This window comes from Empidonax traillii, unplaced genomic scaffold, assembly GCF_003031625.1.
Source record: "Empidonax traillii isolate 1590-97213 ecotype Southwest subspecies unplaced genomic scaffold, ASM303162v1 scaffold104:size2570737, whole genome shotgun sequence".
Lineage (NCBI taxonomy): Eukaryota > Metazoa > Chordata > Aves > Passeriformes > Tyrannidae > Empidonax > Empidonax traillii.
Genome location: NW_020955297.1, coordinates 805,301 through 830,463, shown reverse-complemented (window position 1 = coordinate 830,463; position 25,163 = coordinate 805,301). Strand labels below are relative to the sequence as shown.

Below are 25,163 nucleotides of genomic sequence, written 5' to 3'. Positions count from 1 at the left end.
AAAACCAGTAGCTGATACCTAAACAACAACATTTTGAGGTGAAGAGGTATTTTCAAGTGAACATTTCTATGGGATGCAGGCTGCAAATACTTGTAACTTGAAACAAGGACTGATAGAGGTGATATTAGTGGAACATAAAAGTTGAAGGATGTGAAAGATGAAAGGCAGGATGGTATTACTGTTATCCAAAGGAGAACAAGAGAAGGTAAAGCATCAGGGATTTTTAAATTTTTTTTTTTAAAGAAATTCTTCACTGGTAGAAATGTCATCAAATGTTTGTGTTTGGAAAAGCAGAAAGGTGCAAAAACAGTCGGGGGAACTGCAAAAACATTTAAAAAATCAGAATTCATTTGCTTGAGAATATCAGTGAGGGAGGAGAAGCAGCAGTATTTGAACAAAGAAGGCAGAGCTGTGAAGGCAGCATGTGTGATCATGAGGTTTCCCCCAGACACATTCAGTAGCAAAGGCTGAGGACATTTCCCTGCTCCAGAAGAGACCCACTGTGATAACTGCTTTGTGCCTGAGCCTTTCAGGCTTCTGTTGGCCAAAGCCTGCAATGCAGCAGGAGTAATCGACGTTTCCAAAATGGCAGATAACCCATGAGCTTTAGCAACGCCTTCAGCAGACTAATAATAATATGTTTAAATTACATCAAGCACAAAATAGTACAATGAACATGGTAACAAAGACAGTATCAGGAAGAAATAACTGGTTTAACAGGAAAATGTAGCCTAAGTCAATAAAATATTCACAGGACAGATAACTAGCAGGAGGTCCTTGTTCAACTACACCTTTCTAATTATATGAATATAATCATAGGAAAAGCAAACCCAAAATTAACCCAATTTGAGCACTTATCAAAGGCAAACTTAGAGAATCATCTTATTTTCTTCCTTCTATGAATGAGTTCAGGTTGTAGCTAGCTGCTTTGTTCTGCCTTCTTCCAGAAATTAGATTCTGACATTATTCCCTGGTTGATTTACCAAACTCTTTTCTTTCAGCTCACAAAGAAAAGGGAAGTCAGATCTCTCAGCAGGCGCTGAGATTGCATAAGCACCTCGCCATGTGTAGCAGCTTATCAGTCCTACAATCAAGGTCACAACACAAGGCCAACCCCCAGCGATAGTTGCCGAGGAGCCCGGGCACACAGACAGCACACAACACTTGTGGCTTCAAAGGCTCCGTTGATCGCACAATCCGCTTATTATGTGAACCCTCACAGATGAGTAAGAGAGCACTGTAAAAATAACCCCATCCAAATAGTACAGAGAAAAGACCTAAAAAAGGAAACTAATGTCCACAGCTTCACAGTCAACACTGCTGGGCTAGAGACAAAGCAACACCATCATTTAAGCTTGGTATCTCATGGGTCATGCTGACCTGAGAACCTCTTCCAAGGTAACAGAAATGGAACAAAAATGTCAGGACAGTTTATTGTGAAGGAAAACAAAGCTTCAGGAGTTTTCTGACCTCTTCAAATTACTAACATTCTCAAGAAGATATTTAACAACTTCCCATTACCCTTAAAGCAGACAAAACGGTAGGAAGGTAAGCTGTGGAGGACAAATGAAAGAAGCAAGAGGAATACAAGAAATGGCGCGCAATATATGAAAAATACTAAAAGGACTCTTACCTAATAACATGGACGTTTGCAGGCAGTTTAAGCCTGATTCATAAATGAATAGAATGTTCTGTAGTCGTTTGATTAGTGTTTATAATGTTTACTGTTAATGCATGCTTTTTAATGTTCGTACCCCAGTTATATTTGTTATATTATATTTGGACATGTATGAACATGTTGGTCCCCTCATGAATTTTCTCCTCCCTGATTGGTCAAGGTTTCCCTCTCCCTCATTGGCCAGGATTTGCCACAGTGTGGGCGGTCCTGCCATTTCCCTCCTTCCATGTTATTGGCTCCTAGTTAATTTATGCACGTTGCTGAATCCCCATTGGTTGTTTAGTCCCATGCTCCTCCCAGTTTCCAGATCCTTCCAGCCCGAACCCTATATAAGGGTTAGCTCTCCCCTCAGTCAGGTACAGCACCCTTGACTCTGTACCCTCATGCGTCCCTGTGTTAATAAACACCTACGACAGAGCAAGAACCCCTCGTGCTGTTGTCACCTCTCCTTTTACCGGGCTGCAGTAGTAAGCGGAAAACAAAAACGTCATTTAGATATTGTTTCCCTCTCCTAAAAAAATGTGCATTACCGTCTCCACTGTCCTCTGCAGGATGAAAACAAAACCAGGTTTTTTTCCCCCCAACAAAAGCTACAATTATAGCAAATGCAAAACCATAAAGGGACAGATAGAACTAGTGATATAGTTTTTACAGACAAGTTGTTCTAGAAAGGCAGCCAAAAAGATCTGCACAATGGATCTCTCATGCCAGGAGATAACAGATCATGATAAAATAGCTGTGAGCAGAGGAGCCATACCAAGAGAAAATACTATGCATGTGAGTGCAACGTCTTTTCCTTACCAGTCCCCAAAGGGCTCCTTCTGTTGTGGCAACGATGGTGGCAGCTCTAGGAGTGTTGTACATCAATGCCAGTTCCCCAAAGCTGCCGTGATTATCGTAGCGGCCCACGCAGCGTGACTGGTTGTCTTTTGCTACAACAATATCGTACAGTCCCCTGGTAAACAATGGAATAGACACTTTTTATTAGACAACATTCCAGCACAAGTCTTAAAAACAGCTTTTTGCTGTTATACAAATAGGCTTTTTATTGCTGTGTGAGATGGAACATGCTTTATGGAGCTTTCCAATTGCATGAGTCTCAGTTGCTTCTATCTACGCTATTTTCACACTAATTCTCTCTTAATGAAGCTTTTCACTCCTGATAGCTATGGGCAGGATTGACTTGGTTTCCTCTGCACAGTATTTTGACACTGCTGTTCTGGCTGGGGTGAGAGGCAGCTTCATCATCTTTAACAATGTCAATTCACAGCATGTGTGTTACCCAGTGAGGCCTCTTTTGAGTGACTTGGACCCATCTCTACTTGTTCTCTCAATGACAGCATTGCTGCAGGACCTTTGAGAAACACTCAATTGAACTGCTCACCTGCTCCTGTGGGTTTGTCTCAACTCCAGATTAGGGATATGTCTATATCATAACCCCAGGATGTTCTAAACCTGCTGACATCTACCAGGGTCTCTGAACAGAGCAAGAGGAAATGTCCAAGCACCAGAAGTCTCCTCACACTTTGTTCATACCGAGCTGAAATTTGTTTATATTGGAAAGGCCTCCTAACCCTGTTTTCCATGAAGCACACTTCCTACATTATAATGGAGTTGAGGCAACAGTATCCCAGAATTTACAAAGAATCAAAAGACTACTATGATGAAGATGCAGGTTCAAGTCCAGCTAGTCAAAGCTTATGACACAAATCTGGATCAAACTGCACTACAGCAACTGCCTATGAAGGAAACAGGCTGTGCACAGAAAGCCATTTTGAAGTCAAACACCTGTCTGTAACACCCTCAAGACTGTCATGCTTTAAACAATAATTTAGAAATACAGTTGGAGTAGGTTTGATTAATTCTTAGCTATGGCACCAGAGATCATTCAGGTACTAGTCACTGGCCTAAGAGACTTCACAGAACATATGCCCTGGAGAAAAGCACCTAGGGAACACCTTCCTGGCTTTAGGCAGCTGAATACACACATAGTTTTCCTGAGGAGTTTAGACCTTTGTCCAAAGGAATGGCATTATCTCCCAGAACATCATTAGGTCCATAAGAAAAAAAGAAATCACCAGAGATGGTAGTAGGTGGGGAAGGAAGGCACATGAGATTGCACAACATCCTTACCAGTCACTTTTCGTACCTGCTACTGCTTACACCTATGAGACAGAGTAGGAACCCAGCAGCATACTAAGAGTAAACCAGAAAAGGATTAGTGTTGATGGAAAGTGTCACTAATTCATGTAAGGTCTGATATCCATTTAATGATTTTCTGAGAGGCATCAGAGGCAACACTCTCCAAAGTTGTATTTTTGATCTAGAAGAGTTATCTGTGAACACCTTAAGCAAAAGCAACAACTTCTTCCCATCCCTCAGCCTGAAAGTCACTTACTAGTGCCATTTATTTCCAAATAAATATTGGTATGTAACCTTCAGCCAAGCATTCAGCTGTCTGTGGCCCAAGAACTAAACTGGTGAGGCAACACTGGGTGACCTTGGCTCAGTTTTATTGGGAAAACTGTTGTTGACTGTGAGACAGCCTGTGAGCTAAAGCTCTGCAAGATAAGAGGAATAAAAACAGACCGAAGTGTAATTGTTGAGATGGCAATCATTACAGGCCCAAGGACTCAAGGGAAAAGTACTGACATGAAAAAATATAAAACCCCGAGTTAAAAAAAAAAGCAGAAAAGCAGAAGAGGGCAACTCAGCAAGATTGTGGATCAGTCTGTTCCAGGAAACAACAGAGGCCAGTGCTGCCCCTCCTGACGATAGCTCAATCAGCAGAGACTCAGCAGGTGCCTCCTCAGCAGCAATGAGCATCCTAATGTTCAGCCATGGAACATATCCCTCTGAGCTCTCCCTTCCATGCAGAGGGCCCTAAATAGTTGCTGCATCCTCAGGTTGCATCTGCCCTGCCTGCTGTTCCTCTGCACATGGTAAAAGACACTCAGATACAAGTGATCTGGTGAGGAAGTATCACAAGCAGAAGACTATGGGGAAAAAAAAAAAAGGCCTGTGCCAGAACTTAAAGTCACTGTTCATTCAGGCAGGAAGAAATTAATCCTCAAGGATAGTTAGGCATTAATTACTTATATCAGAGTAACAAGCCATGCCTACTGATGCCTTGAAAGAGCCAGAATGCTTTGAACTTCCACCTGCAAACAAGTGGAAAGACTGTGGCTTTCTGTAAGGACCAGTATCCTCCTATTCTTTTGCATGAAAAATTAGAGGGTGAAAGATGGAGGAGGACTGGAAAGGGAGAAAGGACTGAAAATCTCTAACTGTAGAAGCTTTTCTCTAACTGAATAGCAAACAACAGTTGCAGCTGAGTTCGTGTTCACAGCAAAGGCTGCTACGCTGTGCCACTGGATACACCAAGTTTAATTTCCCTCACTGTACAGCCTCATATTTTTGCCAATATATTTACATTACTGGTGTATTTAACTTGAAAGTAAAACAAAACAAAAACCTTAAAAGCCTGAAAAGTTCCAACACAATTATCTCTCAAATAGAAAAAACCTGTTTTGGAATAGCATTACATCTGCAGAACAGAGACCATAGAAGCAGTTACCTGAATATCTAAGATAAAGTTCCATTGCACTTCTTTATTTTAGGTTAAAACTCATAGCAGAGACAGAGCTTTTAGTAACTAATAAGATAAAAAGCCTTACACAGAAACAAATTAAAACAGGCTGATGGTATCTAACATTTTTGAGATGATCCGAAACTGAGTTTAAATTTCCTCATGATTAGGAACCACTGCTCTGCATGGAATCTTATCTCTGCAGAGCTGGTGGCTCTGGCTCCCACAAGTTCTGATCTGCAGTACCTTACTCTTACCTGGGACAGCCTGATCTCCCCAGTGAACATGGCAAGAGAAGGAACTTGTCCTGTCTAGCCAAAGACTTGGGATTGGACTGAGGCAGAGCAGTTGAGGGTATTACATTTCTATACTGAGTACAGAAATGGAGCAGTGGTTTAGGCTGAGGGACGGTGTGGTAGAGGACAGGGGAATGGGCATATGGTCAATATATTTGAGGTAGCCCTATGTTCAGTAATTTCCCTAATCAGAGAGGGGAATGTCCTTAAAACAAACAAGAATCATTTAAAACGAACCATTTCTAACCTAGAAATTCGTTCACAAATTCCTTAAACACAGCATAAATGACAATTCAAAAGGAAACACATTGTCTTGGAAGAACTGCTCTGAAAGTATTTCATACAATATTAATGGTGCCATTATTTCAGTGAGAAGCAAGATAACAGCACATCAAAAAAGTAGTTTGCTAAGATCGTGTTCCAACAGACATTTATAAATCACTCAGTAATATTACGTTTAATATTACATTTTTGCAGCAGGAAATAAATCCATGTCCTTAATTATTCTTTAAATATGGTGATTAAAAGTAACATTAGCCAGATTTTCTTCCAAAAGGGTAAAAGATACTCAAGATGTCCATGCACATGTATATCTATTATATGCCTGTTACACATACATGTGATCCCAAAAATTATCAAGTGAATTTGCTTGATGCAAGCAATTGCAAAATGGCACCTTAAACTCTGCAAGGTACCACGACCAACAGAGGCAAAGCAACCCTAAGTCTCTCTGAAGTCAGTGATCAAAACTAACTGGACAAAGTCCAGGTTGTTCAACGGTTGCCATTACCATGGATTTTTACTTCCTGTATTCTCCTTCCTGAAACCAATCATCTATCCCTTCCCTTCCACATGGCTACTTCTGCTGCTTTTACCCCTCCTTTCTTCAGAAAAAGGAAACAAACATATCCTGGTCTAGAGACAGCATGTAATATGGCTGGTTTTAAGTTGTACTATGCTGATGGGCACAGAAACCAAATTGAACTAATCACAGGCAAGCTCACGCTGTGGTTCTCCCCTCAGAGAAAGTGGTATTTGTGTTGTCACAATCTCAGAGAACGTGTCAAAGCCCAGTTGGTTTGAAATGTCCATCTCAGTCACATCAAACTGTCCCACTGACCCAAAAGTCAATGGAGGCCTTAAGGGGAAACTGGAAAGATCACATGAGAAGGCAATGACTGCAAAAAGTAAGGTTCCTTCAAAACCTGTCCTGCAGTAAACATTCCCTTTCTTAAGAAGCTGAAAAGAAACATCCTCTGCATGTAACAGGCACAGCTGCTTACCGCTCAACGACATAGAAGTTATCTCCATCATCACCTTGGTCAATCACATGTTCCTGAGGTTTCACCTTCCTCTCAAACATGGCATCAAGGACCTGAGACAGCTGCTCCTAAAAAAACAAGCAGGAGGTGGGGAAAACCCAAACCTGTCAGAAAACACACTGCTGGACAAATGGTGAATTCATCTGACTTGATCTGGACAGTGAAGCACAACATGCACTGCATCAGTTTTACTGTATGCAAATACCAGGAACACTGGTATCACGTGTTGATTTCTACTGGCACCTCCCTCATTTCCAGCTTATTAATATAAGTTCAAAAATGCAGAGAAATATAGACACTTCCACCACAGAAGAAACATTATCTCAAATTTATGTCCAAATGGCTCAATTTTTGCATACTGTTTGAGTGCCACAGCACACATGTATGTTTGGTATAATCTGACACAGCTTCACTGCAATGGACACACATGGATTCATGTCAATGGTAGGTGTATTTCATTATATGTGTGTCTAGAAACCGCACCATGATCTATGAGTAAATTGTCTGTGCTGTCATCATCTAAGAGCCCCAGTCCCGACCAGGATTGTACTGACCAGGATTCTATACAATTATTTCCTTAGATAGTCTGTGTCTCAGAGAACCTGCAGTTCCAGCCCCAGATGAGATGGGATAGGTACAGATGGGGAAAACACACAGAAAATGGGATAATGCTGGTGCGCACAGCAGGCTCCAGCTGGGTTTTCCTGATGAGCCAAGACTAAACTTTCTTTTTTTTGCAGGCAGCACAGCCAGGGAGGCTGCGAAAGCCAAGACAGATGACACCACATAAATGCCTTGCCTCGATGCTGACCTGCTTTACCAACTTTGTTATTCCCAAGCCCATTAACAATATACTTTTGCTGCATTTTCAATGACCAGATGTTCAAAGCTGAAGATGTAGATCGCAGCTGAGTTTCTAAAAATACACTGCATGAACACGCAAGCCAGTCTTTATGCTGCTAGGTGCACTTGAAATATTTACTGCGTTCCTGGAGGTGGAAATTATCATTGCAGCATCTGTAGGCACCACTACATTGAAAATATTCCCTATCTTTTCAAGAGAATCCTATTTTCTTGTCTTTAAAAACCATGTCTGGACTGTTAGATCATGATATTAACTGTACATACAAACAATCAACTCCAATTAAGATTTCCTTAAAATGCTATTACCTGATCTAGGTTTTTGAAGAGCAGGATATCTTTACAAGCTTCCTGCAGTCGGCATCGCTGCTCATCAGTTTTTGGATGAACTACCTTTAAAACAAAGTAAAACAGAACTGTCATGACAACAAAGAAATATGATGACAGACCGAACCTTCACTTCAGACTGAAAAAGCAGAACACAATCTAAGTGTCAAAGTATACATTCTTTTTTTGTTGTTTACATAAACAGTATTTATATATAAACATAAAATGCATGACAGAATTAAAGAGACATATGAAAAATATTATGCTGACAATTAACACCTGCAAAATAACAGTCAGCACAGATACAAGAAAGAAAAGGATGCCTTTTCCATTCCTTTCCCTTCTAACACAGCCACACACAGTTAAGGTTTGAACACTTGAAATAGGAAAAAGTGAACAATTTTCTTTCCAAACTCTGGCTATATTAGTCCCAATATACTTAGTGTTGGTATACAGGCAGTTTATAAGATATATGATATATAAGAGTCTCAACCCATCTAACTATTGAAGAAGGACGTTTTTTTCCAACGAAATAACTAAAATAAAGCTTTGCTGTTTGAGATATTTTGCTACTTTTTTCCAATTATAAACTCTCATCAGGTTAAAGGAATTGATACTCACTGTATCATAAAAATGTTTATATATGTGTTTGGTAGGGGCTAATTATGAAAACATACATAAAAATATTAATTACCTGACATTCACCACATTAACATTTCTTATTTCTGGAATAACAGGGATTCGAAAAATCAGTTACATTACTAGGTATTTCTAAAATGTCATTATCCAAAGTTAAGCAGATCTCAGATCCTTATTTTAAAAGAAAACTGAATATCCTTGTGATGGAATCTGGAAAAGAACACCAGAAATCCAAAGAGAAAACACCGATAGTCACCAGCTAGGCTACAGGATCTGCTCACATAAAATCATCTCTAAAGAAAAACAATTGCAGTATCTGGATTCACAATTCCTAGAAATTCCCAGCTTTCGAAACAACAGGTGGCCACAGACTTAAAGTATTTCAACCAAGTATTTCTCCTACTCAGGCAGAACTGCTTTGACAGAAAGGCATAAAAAGCACGTGAGGAATTTTAAGCACCCATGAAGAAACAGCTGTGGTAAAGTTAACTAATTCTTCTCAACAGCATCAGTGCTCGAGGAATTGCCTCAACAAGCCTCGAAGATAATTAAGAAGGAAAATATCCAAAATTTTAAAGATATTAGACTTAAGCACAGCTCTCCAGTCCTTTGAAGTAAAATTATATTAACGCTGAAGTGACTAAAAAAGTGCATGAGACAAAGCTGGTCTTAAATTTCAGAGCAATGTCACTCAGTCAGTGTCACCACACCACGCTCAGCACTATAGGCACAAGTGGTAGGAAAATGCAACGTAGAGACATCTGCCTGTCAATCTGTAGAGAGAACCATGTATGAAATTATTTCCTCACTCACCCTTTGTTCTGTATCTTCTTCCTCTTCATCTGGATTGAAAGCTTCAGCACAAACTTGGAAGAAAAAGTGAGAGGAAATTAGTAAAGAGAAGCAATTACATGAGAACAGCAAACCAATCAGATTAAACACCTTTCTTCTGGATTTTCCTAAAGGAAAAACAAAATAACTTTTGATTTTATGTCATTATAGTGTCAGAGCCTTAAATCCTATCTGTTCTCTGAGCAGGCACAACATGGCTGTTCTCAGACTGTCATGTAAAAAAAAAAAAATCTGTAATTTACAACAGAAAATAATCTTGCCTAGCAAGTACTCTGAAGCATAGACACAGATTTCCTTTCAACTTGTATCAAAGCATAACAATCTCCATTCAGATTCATTTACAGGCATCTTCTCTAAAATGCAGTGGAAAAATACTGCATCTACACTGCTTTGTTCTTTACAGTGCAATGTACAGAGCAAAACATACTGGGAAAAAAAAAGAGAACAAGGAGGGATGAGACACTTGCTCCACCTCAAGTCAGATGTGCAAGTATCGATATTTTGGGAGTTTTATATTTTTTATATCTTGATGCAGAGAAATAATGTTTGCACCGAAATTAACCCAGGAAATGAACAATCAGCTTGACCAGAGTATATTCTATGACAAAAATAATATTTTGTCCCCTCCCTCATATGTTCCTAAATCTTACTATATTTGAATCAAATGAATGTCAATTGGTGATTCAAACTAACTTCAAAAATTACACAAAGTGATCTTTTTAAAACGGATGAGAATATCTGGAAAACCACACACTGCAGAACTCTGGGCCATAGCTCTGCCAAACATGTCATTATACCTACAGGATCAATTGGAAGAGGCAATAATGGTGAGCTGCTAAAATTTCAGATGGTTTTGATTCTTCAAAAAAGGCTTATCTTCACTTATCTTAACAGTTACACTGTTACACAGTTTTACCATATTAAACACAGACGCTGTGGCTGCCAACATCCAACAGTTCTAGCTCAGATTTTCTTATTAATTCATGCACATTTACAATTCTTGCATGTCAAAGGGATCTGCATATTCTAACCACCTGTACAGATAATCCGAGAAAGAGGAGCCAGTCCTGCTTGCATCTAGCTGTCCTCTTACTTTAACAAGGGTGGTCTCACTTCCAAGGCTATAGGCCACTTGTAAAATTTTACAAGGAAACATCGACAAGCATTTTTCTTTGTACTTTATCCAGGATTCTGACAATACTGAAGACTTGGCAGAATGCCCAGAAGCTCACTGCAATGACATCTAACCCCTGAATGGACTCAAAGTATAAACAAAAATAAGCAGATTTAAAAAAAAAAAAATCTAGAAAGTCTAGAATTCAGCAATTTGCAAATAATTTGAAAACACACACAGGCCTATTGACCCTGTCATCATGCTTTCAAAAGGACTATAAAAATGGACAAGTCCAGCATAATTTGCTAGGAAAGATTTGTTTAGGTTTGGGTGTTTTGGTTTGGGGTTTTTTTTCCTTACCTAAAAGATACAGGTCTTTCCTAACAAATTGGATTTTAATTCCTTTCTTCCCTGGAGAGAGTGAAGAGACTCAAGCAACACAAGCATTCCACTTAATAAACCACAATGTAAAAACCCCATCATGTAATCATTAGGCCTCAGACATTTAAAGAGTAATTATTACTCATACAATAAACCCATTTAACAATACAGAAACAGTATACCTATCACACGCTTTCAGTTTAACAGAGGGATCCACGCACACTTAGGGACGATACTTTACAAAGGATAAACAGCATTCTTCCCAGCTGAAAAAAGTATAGTCCACCCCACAGTCCAAAAATGACTGGATTATGGGAAGGTGGATGCCTACAAGCGGCAGAATTTGGACTCATAGGCTGATCTACTTAACATGCAATACAAAGACACTAACAAAGAACATTATTAGCATTTTGGTGTGAAAGCTTTCCTCCTCCTTTCATTTTACAGTGAAGATCAAAGTCTATTGTCAAAGCTGTGAATTTTCTAATAAGGAACATTTTCTAAGAAGAAAGGTTCCTTGGTTTGGACAGTATGGTGAAACTGGAGATTAAATAAACTATATTTATTACAACCAGCATATTTTATGAGGAACTGAAGTATAATTCCCTATTTTGCACTATAGTATATACTATAAATGCACTTCTGTACATTTCTGAAAGTACCTGGCATGTAAGCACATTCAAGATATGTCTGAATTCAGAGATCATTGTACTTCACTGCATCATTTTATCATCCAAATTCTCTGTACTAAGCTGCAAATTTGATTTTGTTCCTGCCTCAGCTGCAGGGAAAATATTGCTAAAGAATGCTTTGGAATTCAGGAAATTCTCTTCAATATTTCCTTGGGAAAACGAGTTAATAACCCCAGTTAAAACTAGAGCATCAGAGCAAAACCTTAGATTAAAACAAGCAGCAATCAAAGCAACACAGTTCTCCGCAACTTCATTGTGAAATAGCTTTGGTTGAGGTCTGTACACGTAGATTTCCCCTATTTCATCTTACCCACCATAAAGCCCAGAAAGAATGTATCCATCTAGGACTCAGTGCCCTTCCCTTACATATGGAAATTACCTCTGCAGTGCCCATGACCGGGCACCACAAAAATACAACAAAAATGTGGCAAAAACGGCATTTCTTCCCATACTGTCACATAGAAAATCTTCCCATTACACTTTTCATTCTTCAACCTCCTGCTGGAATTTCTTTTTCCCCAGAGAAGCATAGGGAAGAAATTTTGGACTTTGGACAACTCTGATTGACAGGACTTTATTCACTTGCAGGCAGAGCTGTAACACTTAATGTAACATATCTGTTGTGGGACGGTAAAAACAGGGGAGAGAGACAAAATTATGATTTCTGACTTCAAGCTTAAATTAATATTGTGAAATGCTGGAAATCCCACAGCAAGCTTTTCAGCCTACTCATAACAACCAACAGCATTTTCCAAATACTTGAAAACATGACTAATGCAAAGGAAAGGTAAATATTACATCAAACCCATCCCATGGTTTATGTCTCAATATGTCCAATTTTTATTTCCACTATTTTTAATTGTTAAATCACTTGTGGAAGGCTATAGTGTTGAACACATGACCTACTGGTATCTGTGTGTCAGCCCTATCTTCAAAATGTTTTGTGATATCTGTGCTCAAACAGTGTTGCTTTGTTATTCTTCTGGCTGAAAAGAACTCCTGTAACACCTAAACTCTGCCAATCCCTGTCAGAAATCTATGGAATTTCAGGACTCCTCAAGGTTATTCATCTGTGGGTTACAGTACAGCCCAAAGAAAAAAACATCTGATCTTTCATCTTGACAGAGTGAAAATGTACTTGACCCACTATTTGATACATGACTGAATTCATGTATTAACTATTTCAGTATCCCAATAAAGCAGATACTCCAAAGTTTATTCTCACAAGATTATCCTGAGGAAATGCACTGCTAGCCTTTTTCAGACCCACTGAAATGGCAGTTGGAAGGGATCTCTCTCCAAAGGTCATTCAGTCCAACCTCCCCCTTCAAGGGGAGCTATTTGGAATGCTGGATTGGGGCTGACTTGGAAACCTCCCTGGGTGAAGATTGCACATCTCTCTGCTGACCTGCTCCACAGCCCTCCTGGGGAAGAGGCTTTTCTTAACCTGCAGTCTAAAGCTCACAAGCTCTTGATATAAATTGAAGTGACTTCTGAAATCACACCTTACCCATGTGAGATTCTGAGCACAACTCTGCCCTTGAGCAAACACGAGGCACAAATCCATCAGTGGAAGTTACACACCAGCGTGACGCACACCACAGTTATGTGTTTCCAATACTACAGCTCCATCAGCTCACATCATGCAGACCAAGCTTCCTTCCAAGTCTACCCACATAGCTCAAATAGCTTTGGAACATAAAAAACAGTTTTCAGTTTTAAGAAGCTTTAAGATAGAAAGAAATTCAGCTTTTTATCCTATCATCTACATTTAGTCTCTCTTAGCTCCTGCAGCTTCTACAGCAAGTTTAGATTTCTCTCATGCTGCACCGTCTTTGGCTTTCAAGAACAGGCACATCTGTTAACACTTCTGAAGGCTCAGAAACGACACAACTCCATCAACTTTGTTATGCAGGTGACAGCATCTGAAAGCAACCAAGATCTCCACAGCGGCAGCAATGACACCAGCAGTGGATGGTTGAGGGGGAAGCAAAGGGGGGGGAGAGAATGAGAAGTAGCAAGACACCACCTTATGCATGTTTTAATAACTCTCAAGATAATGTTGTTCGGCAAAATATGAGTTTTGTCAAGATCAAAGTCCTTTCACTCTGTGCAAATCTGCATAATAGCTGAACATTTAGCTCTGGCAAGCCAATACAGCCTCTGAGAGAAACAGAACACACCATCCTGGTCCCTGAGAGATCACTGCTTGTTTTCTTCAACATAACAGCAAGAGGCTGCGGCCTGAATATCTTCAGACACACACAAGAAATTAAACTTCTATGTTTTATATAAGGTGAATGCATTATTAGTATTTCTGTTGCTATTGAAACAAGTAGCAAATCGATGCTCTGTCACATTTTCTTTGCAGTTTTGGACAGCACCTTCTGTACTCTGAAGTGAAATCCTACTCACTCTTCCTTACTTATGAGGATGCATCACCTCCAGCTGATCCTATCAGCCCCATTAATAAAAATCCACCCAGAGCAGTACATGCAGAACCACTTTCCCAGTTATTTATTCAGGTGACTAATCTTACACTACATTTATTGCCACGTTCTTTGCATTTGAGTTTGTCAAAGCTTCAAACATTTCATACGTCTGTCTCTCAAGGGACAGATGCAAAGCCTCTTCTGGGAGCAATATGCCAGCTGGAAAGGTGACCACTTCCAGGGTCTTGTCATTCCCTCTTTGACAACTGAGTTGCTGAGTTGAAAATGCTGGAGTCAGATGAATTAGGAAGCTTAAGCAGCACTTTACATAGGTCTTTGCTGGCACAGCTCAACGTGATTTTCTGCACTTGAGAAACAACTTCAAGTTTCCTTTCACTTCTATTGCTGGTTTGCACAGTACTTTTTGTTTTAGAAATTGCACTTTGATTCCCAAGTGAAAGATCTCACCATGTCAAAGCAGACGACAGATTCATACCTCGATCCAGCAAGTGGGAAACAGAACCTGCACCCATCTGCAGCACCTGAACCATTTTCACATTTATGACAGAGTGAAAAGCAACACTGGAACCTGAAGAACAGTTAAGCCATATGCAGGAAAATCAGCTGTTTCAGTCTTCAATTCACTAATGAGAACAGACTGAAATAAAATGTTATTTTTTTCCTCGAAATGAGTGTTGTTGCATCAGCCCAAAACTCAGATCTTGAGTCTTGTCAGACTGGTCATTCTCTTTTACTTTATATGCCACATGGCAACTCCCATATGCAGGATAATCCACAGCAGTATCGCCTCCTGACTTCATTCTTAATTGTTATAGAGACACGATTTACAATGATCAGGACTTGAGAAAACAACACTCCCTCAAATGTTTGTCAAATACCAATGCAGAATATTCAAACACCCAACCAGCTGCATGGCCATGTATGTCAAATCAAATGTAAGATTTTTCAGTTGAGAAATACTTAGAAATAATGAATTTCAGTAACACAGGAAAATAATGGATTTTTGGTTCTTGAAATGGTTTAAAATGTCATTTAAAGTTAAAAGGAAATCGAAGTAAGAACCGAATTCGGTTCTTCACAGGCAGAGTTGTTCTGTGTTACAGATTAACTATGAAGATACAAAGTCACTCAGCGTAGTGTGCCAAACCAGCTCAGTCCAGCCCAGATTACAGGTTCGGGCATTGCTCCACACTTGGTCTCAAAGCTTGCTCAGGCTGGAAAGCTGCACAGATCACTCTGTCAGGCAAAGAAGCCTAAAAGACACTGACAGAGCCTGTAAGGCTTTGAACCCTGCACTGTTTCGCCCAGCTCTGTGAAAAGCCAGTGTCGTCTCTACTAATGCACAACACAGCAAAAGGTGAAAGTGTTCACCTGCCTTATCCAAAGCTTCACTTTCAGCCCAGACTCAACATGAAAATGCCTATCTCTGATGTGGATGATGTTCCTCAAGGCCCACTACTTCAACAGAGTAGTGAAACAGCTCACAGGCAAAGCTTGAAGGGCCCCCACTCCAGCTCACAGCTGCCTCAAGGCACATCCTGGATAAATGCTTTTGCCCAGGGAGGTTGGGGCACCTAAGAGATGTGCATGATGTGTTACAGGGCTTGCTTTAGAAACCTTTGATAACCATTCCCTCAGTATGATTACTTACTTTGCAGCAGTGTTATCTAAATCAGATTTCTCCACCTTGTTTTATTTCAATCAAAACAGAAATGCAACAGTTCCGGTGACAATGGCTTGTGACAAAACCGTGATGCCACTGTCACACACTCCTACTTCATATTATGTTTCAGTCATGAGTTCAGAACAGACTGCACAACCAATTATAAATGCCACCTTTTATGATAATGTGGGTGTTTCCTTTGCAGGAAATCCAACTTTGCATGCACAGACACCTTTTCTCCCAAGATGCATTAAGTACAGGCAACACAATAAGCCTTTTAAAATTACAACAACTAGTTGACAATCATTGCCATATGTATATTTGTTTTATATATTCTAAAAAATGCTTTTTTCAAATGTTCTTTTTAAATTAATAGAGATTAATAAATACGGTTTTAAGTGTTTCTTTAAAAGGCTTTATCATCAGATGTAGAGTAATACAATTTAGACAATTCATTACAGCAGAACAGCCATTGAAATGATACAGCAACAAATCAAATTTTTTTTCCCACTACAGGAAGATTTGGCAAAGTATTTAAAATTACATTTCCCTGGGGGCAAACGAGAACTTTCACGATGAAAGACCTCGAATAATAAACGGAAAGTAAATAATCACAGTCTCTTAGATTCATATCTTTAGGCACATGTAATGAAAGCATTACATGCAGACAATACTGCTTCAACTAGATTTAAAGACAAACATGAAGCACTTTTAACATGATACAATGCATTCCTACTTAATTATTATTTCTAGGTAGGCTTTGTTAAGCGTTAGTTTTTTGGTTTTGTTTTGCTTAACTCCCTCTGCCACACACAGGATCCAGCCTGGAAACTGCCCCAGTGAACTGATTCAGGGACACAGCTCTGGACAAACCATAGACCACAGCACACCCGGGAACCTGCTCCAGGGATCTGTTAGGGAAAGGCATTCCATATCAACTAAGAGGCAAATTGGAGGTGGGGGGGAGGTCCTATGAGCTGCAACCAAACTTTAGAAGACAATCCTCAGCCCACATATCTTTGTTTAAATCCTCCTCCTACTCAGGAGCAATTAAAACAAAAACTTGTGCCAGTGCAGGACTGGAGATAGAATTCTCTTAAGCACTTCTAGTCCGCCTCTTTGGTATAACCAGATAAACATGACATTTGCCTTTTTATTTCCTTTTTGGTTTTTTTTTAAACCAAGAGCTGTTTATCATTGCATTTGCTTCATGTAGTTGCCTGTTGGGCTCTAGAGGCAAAACTTTTACTTAATGTCTTTATGGATGAGTGATGCAAAGTGTTTTAGCTTATCCTTCCACTTTGCATGCTCACACAGGGTTAAAGGGTCATACCCTCCCACCTCACCCCAGGTGCTGGAGGAAAATAATGATAAACTCATGAGGCTACTCTGTTTCATAGACTAAAACACTGGCAAAAATTACTGAATAAAATGTGTCTAGACCATCTAAATACACAGTAGTGCACAGACACCACTAATTTTACATAACTCTTAGATTGTAATTTTAGATAATCTGAAACCCCATAATTTCCAGGATTTATGATGAAGGCACTCTGGTGATAAAATATAGCACTCTGCAAGTAAACTGTCTCCTGTACAGCTGGAGGAGCTGAGGGACAATATCATCTGATTTCACAGAATCACTGCAACTAGGGCTCCCACACTTTTGGTTTGCATGTCTCAATGCACAACAAGAGAGCCCAGCATCCCATCAGACACTGGTGTGCTCTGGGCCTTGCAGTAAGAGGTGAGTCTGCATGAAAACTAAAACATAAAAAGTACATCAATTATGGCAGAGGACTGACTAAAAACATGAAAGTTTTCCATGTCGCTGATCAAGGGAGTTCACAGCTCTGACACCATAACAATCAAAACCAAAATATTGTCCTTTCAATCTTAAAACAGTAATTTACAATTTGCTACTTCTGTTTCCAATTCCCTTTACTACATTTAAACAGAAATCTCAAAACAACAGCAAGGTATTTTAAAGTTATATATTATTCCACATGGTGAAGCCTGGGAAATTCATATGAAGCAAGCTTTATTCTTGCAAGTCAAGAAATCAGAAGACTGAAATGGATAAACATGCTGCTGACCTTGTTCAAGCCTCCTAAGAGAGCCTTACCGATGAGATAGTCAGCCATAAAAAAGGTCTCCTGGAAAACATGATGCTACTACTATTTCAGAGCACCCAGATTCACAATTGTAGAAGCAAGTTTCCTGCTTTAATGATCTTCTGCTTTAGCCCATCACATAACTCTTTAACACATTCCCAAGTGTGTTACGTAAGCAAGGCAGATAAATCCAGAAATCAAGCACCAGTAATGTTTATGTGTCTGATAAACAGTGATACTTTCTCTCAGTTCGAAACAGCAGGGAGAATGTTTACATTTTACATTTTACATTTAGTTTACATCAGAACAGCACAAGTTCCAAGAAATGGCTCAAAAATACACCTTCGCCCCCAAAGAAGCATGTATCTTACAGGCTTTTAGTTGCAAAAGGTAGATAGAAGAGATAATCTAGCTGAGGAATAAAACAGGACAAGTGTTTTTCCAGTCTAGAAATAATAAATTTTCTTTCAGTTTCCAGATCGAGGCGTTATTTGGTTTTATACTCACAATTGTGCTTTGTGAATTGCTAAACCTGCAGTAAGGCACATAATATTTTAAAAGAAAATCCAGCATCTTGGGAAAAGTGCACTGAATCACTTCTGTGTTACAGCAGAGTCCTAAAATTTCATTAAGCAATGAAAATTACCCACATCTTTCTGATATCTGTAGTGATAGAGAATTGAAGGATGTCAAAGTGTTAGAAGGCATTCCTGAAATGAATGGTTCTGCAACTTAGATATGATTTTAAAAGATTTCTAGAGAACATCCAAATATATTAAAAATCCCATTACCCTCAATACAACAAGTAACACCCATTTACCTGGAGCAACAGGGAACAATACAAAACTAGCATTGCTTTGACACACAGAGATTTTGTGCAGTGGAATGATGTGGAAGCCCCCAGGCCCCTGTGGTTGGAAACAACAACTTCCTTTTCTGGCACACAGGCAAAACAGGAAATGTGGGAACCTACTGTCTGACTCCCTGAAGAAAAACCCAGTAGGTCCCCCCATTCCTGTGTGGTTGCTGAGCAACTCCCATGCCTTGGTGAGTACCAGCCTTGGGGAAGGTGTAACTCTTTCACTTGATGCAACTCTGACCTCGGTGGCTCACTGAACAAATGGATTCCCTTCACAGGAAATACACAGTTGAGGTGGGCTGGCAAAAGACTAATATTGGGCAGAACTTCATCACTTGGAACTTGTGTGCTTTATTTCTGACCATTTAGTTTTGTGTTTTTCCATTTGAGAACATTAGTGAGTTTAAGATTACACTCCTTCCTCTCCCAAGTTTTGGAGACATGGGAAATGCACATATTTAGACACATCAATCCAAATCAGGTAAGTGCTTCAGGCAGCCAAGTATCCACGCACAAGCCACCTCCCAAAGTCAAGCCTTGATTTAAGTCTTTCTAAAAGAGAACATTTAAAGTGCTCACAGCAGTTCCTGAGATTGCTTTCGAATTTCCTGTAGTGAGTTTTCATATTGCCATTACATTCCCTGTAGTGAGTTTTTTAGTATTCTAGTAAAGGTTTGCATTATTTGGAGTATGCACAGTCTCATCAAGGTGTTCTGGTGTTAAAAATGACTTGAGTGAAGCTTCTGAAAATACATGGGATACCCTTTCATATCTAAATCATTTTTAAGCTTTTCTGTTCTGCATGGACTATTCAACCCATTTTAAATTAATCTGAAGTAACAGCAACCTAAAGTTGCATGAGTGTATTAAGAACACAAAAATATCTATGACTTGTCTAAAACTTTATATTAAAAAGGGATAAAGTGCTGCCTTAAATATTCACAAGAAAAAACACAAATCTCATCTAACTCCCTGGGTCCCTCCACAGATGTACATCACAGCACCATGTTTTGCACTAGGTATAAAACTGCCCTTTCAGCCTGAATTGTGACAGGTATTTTGAGATCTCCTCTGGTGTGTTTGCTTTCAGTCTCTTGTGCACAACAAACCATGAAGGAATATTTTTATTTGGGCTTTAATTGTTGAAAACCAGCTTGAATTCAAATCAAAAATAATAATTAAAAAAAGCTATTCTCTTTTTTATCACACAAAAGAAGAAAAATTCCAACCCATCAAAAAGTGAGAGAATTAAATTTTATATAATCAGCTGAAGGCTGATATTTTCAAAAGCATTTATATATCTGCAGATATGAACTAACATTTATGTAAGCTTTTAAAAGATTTTTAATGTAAAACAATTAATGGAAGTTAATCACTTGTACCTTTTGCTACTTGAATACTTTTGAAAAACTGGCCCATGCTGCATTAATTGCTTAAAAATGTGCATAGCTATACTTTTGCTCCTGATTAATAAGCACTGGTTTCAATTAAAACATTTGACATCAGATGAACAACTTTTCATGGTTATGTGACAGTCTAAGCATGAACAATTATTTAGAAAGAATAAATCAAAAAGACAAAACCTGAATGAATTCTCCTCTACTGTAGCACTTCTGTGCATTGAATAGATTGGATCAGAATTCATCTGACCAGGTATTGCACTGACTTAAGTTTTAAATAAGGATGCTCACTGTGGTGTGTTTCTCTTTATGTCAGAGAAAAAAGCCTGATCAGAATTACAATTATTCACAACACTGTGAAATACAAGTAATTGTGAAGTCACGACTGTTAATTTCCAAAAATAAGCTTTTCATTACTCACTGGATGTCAATCACATGCCAGGAATTTTTAAATAAGTCCCAATATTGCAAACAGAGAAAACAAGCTTTTTTTGTTTAATGAATAATGATTCAGACACTTTCTTACAGAAGAAGCACCCACACAATTTATCACCACTTTCATCTGTCATCCCACACGGTTGGCTTTTGCTCATATCAACATTTTTCAAAATGAATTATTTTCACTCTAGTTATGATATCAGTTTTGCAATCAGCAGGGCCAGCAAAAAAAAAAATCATAGAAGCATCAGGTTGTTGATATAGGAAAAGTGGTTGTGCCATTTGTACAAATGTGAATTTTTGAACTCAAGTCTTTACCATTTATCACCTGCCTGAAAACCTTTCAGCAGAAGTTATTATGCCATCAGTTTTGTAAGAGATGGTGAATAATCAATATAGAAATTCATTACATAGCTACAAGAGAAGAAATCAGATCATGATTTTCAAGTCATCCTCTGATAGTCAGATAGTCTGATAAGTATAGAGAATAGCACAGAAAAAGTCACCACTCATCTTCCTCCCTTCATGATTTCAAGTGATCCTGCAGGAGAAAATACTCAGAACAACCTCCCAAGGAAAGTGTTGCCTTTGCATCATAGCTACTATTTAGATGTCCCAATTTAATAGGATCCCAAGACAGTATTCTTTACCAAATGCTAACACGTTGCGTGGCAATAATTAACAAAAAAGCTTTATTAGAAAATGTGGTTTGTTCTCTTTTTTTTTTTAAAGTTGTCATTTTTAAAGGCTAAAACCTACGAGAAAAAATTTACTGTGTGTAATATTATCATATCATGACATCTCAACTTGCCAGGATGTGAAGAAAATTATGTATCTCACCAGAAAGCTCAGAGAGATGCCAGGCTTTCAAGACGTATGTAAATTATGCTCATTTTTGGCAGGAGTCAGACTAATGAAGAGTTCAAGGTAAGGAGTCCCCACCACTGACAAAATAGAGAAGACTCAGTGACTTGGAAGAATCAACAGTCATACAAGGCTTCTTATGGAAGTTTATGTTATGAGGAAAGAAAAAGCCAGAAACTGTCAGGGAACATCAATTTACAGATTATTCAAAATACAAAATTACTCAAATGCAAAAAAAACCACTGTCATATCAGATTGCTAGAGACAAGAGAAACAGCAAAAATACTGATTTCAAACCCAACATCTGCTGGGGACACTGACAATGGGAACTGTCAGTGTCCCACACAATGCTAATGTTTGCTGTGTAGAGGAAAACAGGGTTCAGTAACATTCAAACAAAATTATCCCCCACATATGAAACCTTTACTCAGCAATCCTACCTTAGGGGAGGACTCAGCAACCAGCTCCAGGAATAGCAGATTTGATCCTTCTCATTTCCATGAGTCTCTGCTGAAAGCTGCCCTTCCAAAGGGACTAAGTCAGGCAAGTCTTGTTCATTTGATTACTTTTTACATTAACATGAAAACAGGCACAGATCCAGTCAGTCATGTTACTTTGCCAGTATAAAAATATTAAGAAAATAACTATCACATAGTGTTTCCCTAGATTATATAGGTCAATTATTCTGCTTATGGTTGCTGAATGTGAAAACTGTAATCTCATTCCTATCCCACTGAGGCCAAAGGAAGACTCCAGGAGGGAGTACAGACATATGCAAGAGAGATATATTATACCAGGTCACTGAGACAAACAGAAATAATTAGAGAAAAAAGATTAAAACCTTCTGTCACACGTATATGGTATGGGTGTCATATTTTGTCAGCTTTTTCCTATCCCAAGGAGATATCAGTAAGTCTGCTGGAGAGTGGGTGTTCTGTGGAATGAATTAAAGGTGTCTAGAAAAGGCAATACAGAAATCTAGCAAGAAACTTTATTGAAATATGCTAAAACTAAAAGAGGAGAAACTATGCACTAGTGAGACTGTAGTGGGCGTCACACCCCTCATTCCAAAAACACAATTAACTTTCATTCATATCCTGCCAGGAGCAGAATTCTCTTCAATGTTACATATCAGTCGTGGGACAATTATCCATGCTCTCTTCCTCTTGTTTTGAAATAGTTTTAATATAATTACTTGAGAAAGGAGGTATATCACTGATTTCTCCCACCTCCATGCACCTTGAGGCAACTAACCAAGGGTGAGATACTCACTGGTGTGCTCTGCAGTCTCTTGCATTACAGAAAATGAAGTGACTAGCAGAATTAAGTTTGTCAGGAGCATGTATGCTTGGGAAAAGATCAAGGAATGTAATGAAACAAGTATGAATTCTTGGGAGGAAGGACTCTATATGGATTTTAGGCCATCCAGTCCAAGCCTGGGCAGATGGGTTACATTGGCAGAAGGCTCAGACATTGCTAATTCACTTAAAGCAGCAGCAAGACGACTGGTCTGCTGGGTAATTAGCATTGAAATTGCCCCTGGCACCACAGTCTGTGGCACCCTGTAGTTAGGAGGTTTTCAGATTAGTGAGGTGTTTTTTTCCTTTCTAATTTCTATGTAGGGATAGCTTATGCTTTTGCAAACAGGAGTCCAGCCAGGCACCAGCTCGTACACAAATCAGAGCTGAGCGGCGCTGGGGTTTGTGTGCACACCATGGACCTCAACATGTTACACAGCCAACATGCCACTCACCAGCCAGCTGTTTACTAGATTGATTTCTAGGGGAACATCAAGCTCTCATTTCTCCTTCTCCCTCCTAGTGTTCCCTGGAAAAGGCTGTTTCTCTTCATGAGAACACTACTTTACCACTCCGCACTTCTATAAATAATTCCCTGTACGCGATTAGATAAGCCCCCCTTTTCCAGGATGACCCTCCTGAACAAGCCATGGGGTTTCTCACTATCCCATCCATGGATCCCTGCTTTGCTGGCTGAACCTCTGACCAGCACAAAAAGCCATGTTTCTCTGGTCAAGGAGCAAATGGGATTCCCTGCAGAGCCTTTACAGCTGCCGAATCCTTTGGCAGAATTTAAAGGCACACAAGGCAACACCATCCCTCCCCTTCAGGGAGCACCTCAGCCTGGGGGATGAAACAGCAGCAAATGTTAAAGAAATGGGGAGCACAAATGAGCAGAATGAATCCCTATGTTTTCAATACTACAGGTTTAGAAAGAAGAAGTGGTATGGTGAGGCTGTGCTACTACCACTTACGGGATATAAAAGCAGTATCATCACTTTTGGTCAATGAATTGAGAACTGTGGAAATAAAATTAGTTCTTCTTTTGGACAAAAAGAATATAGACAAAGTATATTTTATTGTACAAGGTCAGCTTGACCTTTCTAATAGACTACCATTTGTCAAGCAGTTAAGTCCTGATTTCAAGTCTTTTACTGCAGTACTGCATAAGCTACAGGTAATCTAATTTGCTCAAGGTTTTCAAGAAGTGAAAAAGTAAAATTCCTGACCAACAGAGAACTCACATTTTGAGTAAGTCTTATACAATGACAGCTAAATATTTACAGTACTGGCAGTATTTTCCAGAACAGTTTAGATGTTTCGTAACTAAAAATAAACACCTTAATGAAAATGTAGTAATCATTACAAGTTTATTCTATGGGTTTGTGTATTCCTAGAATTTGCATTAGGTGCACCAAGGGTATCATGATAATCCTGTTATCTGCAGGCAGCTAACCACAACTGACCAGTAGTAAACACTCCAAATTTAAGACTGAGGTCATTAATAAAACAATTTAGAAGTAACTGTTATGTATACAAGAGCACAATAAACAATTGTTACTCTCCAAGAACATATCTCTAGTTGAAGAGTTTACCAGAACAACTGTTAGCCTGTCCTACACCATATGTGTAATGTAGTCAATTACTTTATTAATTCCTTTAATTAAAATTATATTTTTCCTTTCATTTTTGACCTAGTAAAAAATGAGAGCAATGTCATAATTCCCCAGGGCAGCCAGATTTTAAGTATTTTCTTTTATATGCCCCATGCTAGTTTTTAAACTCTTCTCTGTAAATCTACAACTTTGTGCATGTAAATCTTGATGGCAGCAAGCAACTTAACTCTGCTCTTCACTCCCTTTACAAATATACACTGCACTGGAAACATGGCAATAGCTGCCCAGACTGACAAGGGTCAACATGGACTAGCAGAAAGCTCCTCTGAAGAGAAGACCAGAAAAGAATACACTAAATGCAATTTAAAAAAGAATTATGTGACAGCTTTTCTTCTCCGTGGTTTGTTCTGCTTTACTTAATTAGTTAAAACCAGAAACATTTAGATACTACGCTGAGTAATCTGTAAGGCAATGTTGGTTTGGTATTTGCTGTTATTTGCTGGTTTAAATAGGGAAAAGCTATCTTTTTATTATTATTTCATTATTTGCATTATTTTTATTAATTGCAGAATGAAAAGCTGCTTAAAACCTTAAGTATCTAACAAGGAAATCAAGTCAAATCCAGAGCACCAAAATAGCACACGAGTCACTCATTTTATGTAAGGGATTGTCAAATGTGGTTGCCTGTGATGGCAGGGGTTGAGTTC

At 39.0% G+C, this 25,163-nt stretch overlaps 1 protein-coding gene across 1 annotated transcript in view; it reads right to left on the bottom strand.

Annotated features, from left to right (window-relative positions):
- PRKAR2A (protein kinase cAMP-dependent type II regulatory subunit alpha) overlaps window positions 1–25,163 on the bottom strand; it is a 63,295-nt gene that overhangs the window by 10,994 nt on the left and 27,138 nt on the right. Inside the window, exons 3-6 of the mRNA XM_027882300.1 lie at window positions 9,526–9,578; window positions 8,056–8,139; window positions 6,847–6,953; window positions 2,480–2,633 (exon numbers count right to left, since the gene is read on the bottom strand). Coding sequence (XP_027738101.1) covers window positions 2,480–2,633; window positions 6,847–6,953; window positions 8,056–8,139; window positions 9,526–9,578 — 398 coding nt within the window. The remainder of the gene's footprint in view (window positions 1–2,479; window positions 2,634–6,846; window positions 6,954–8,055; window positions 8,140–9,525; window positions 9,579–25,163) is intronic.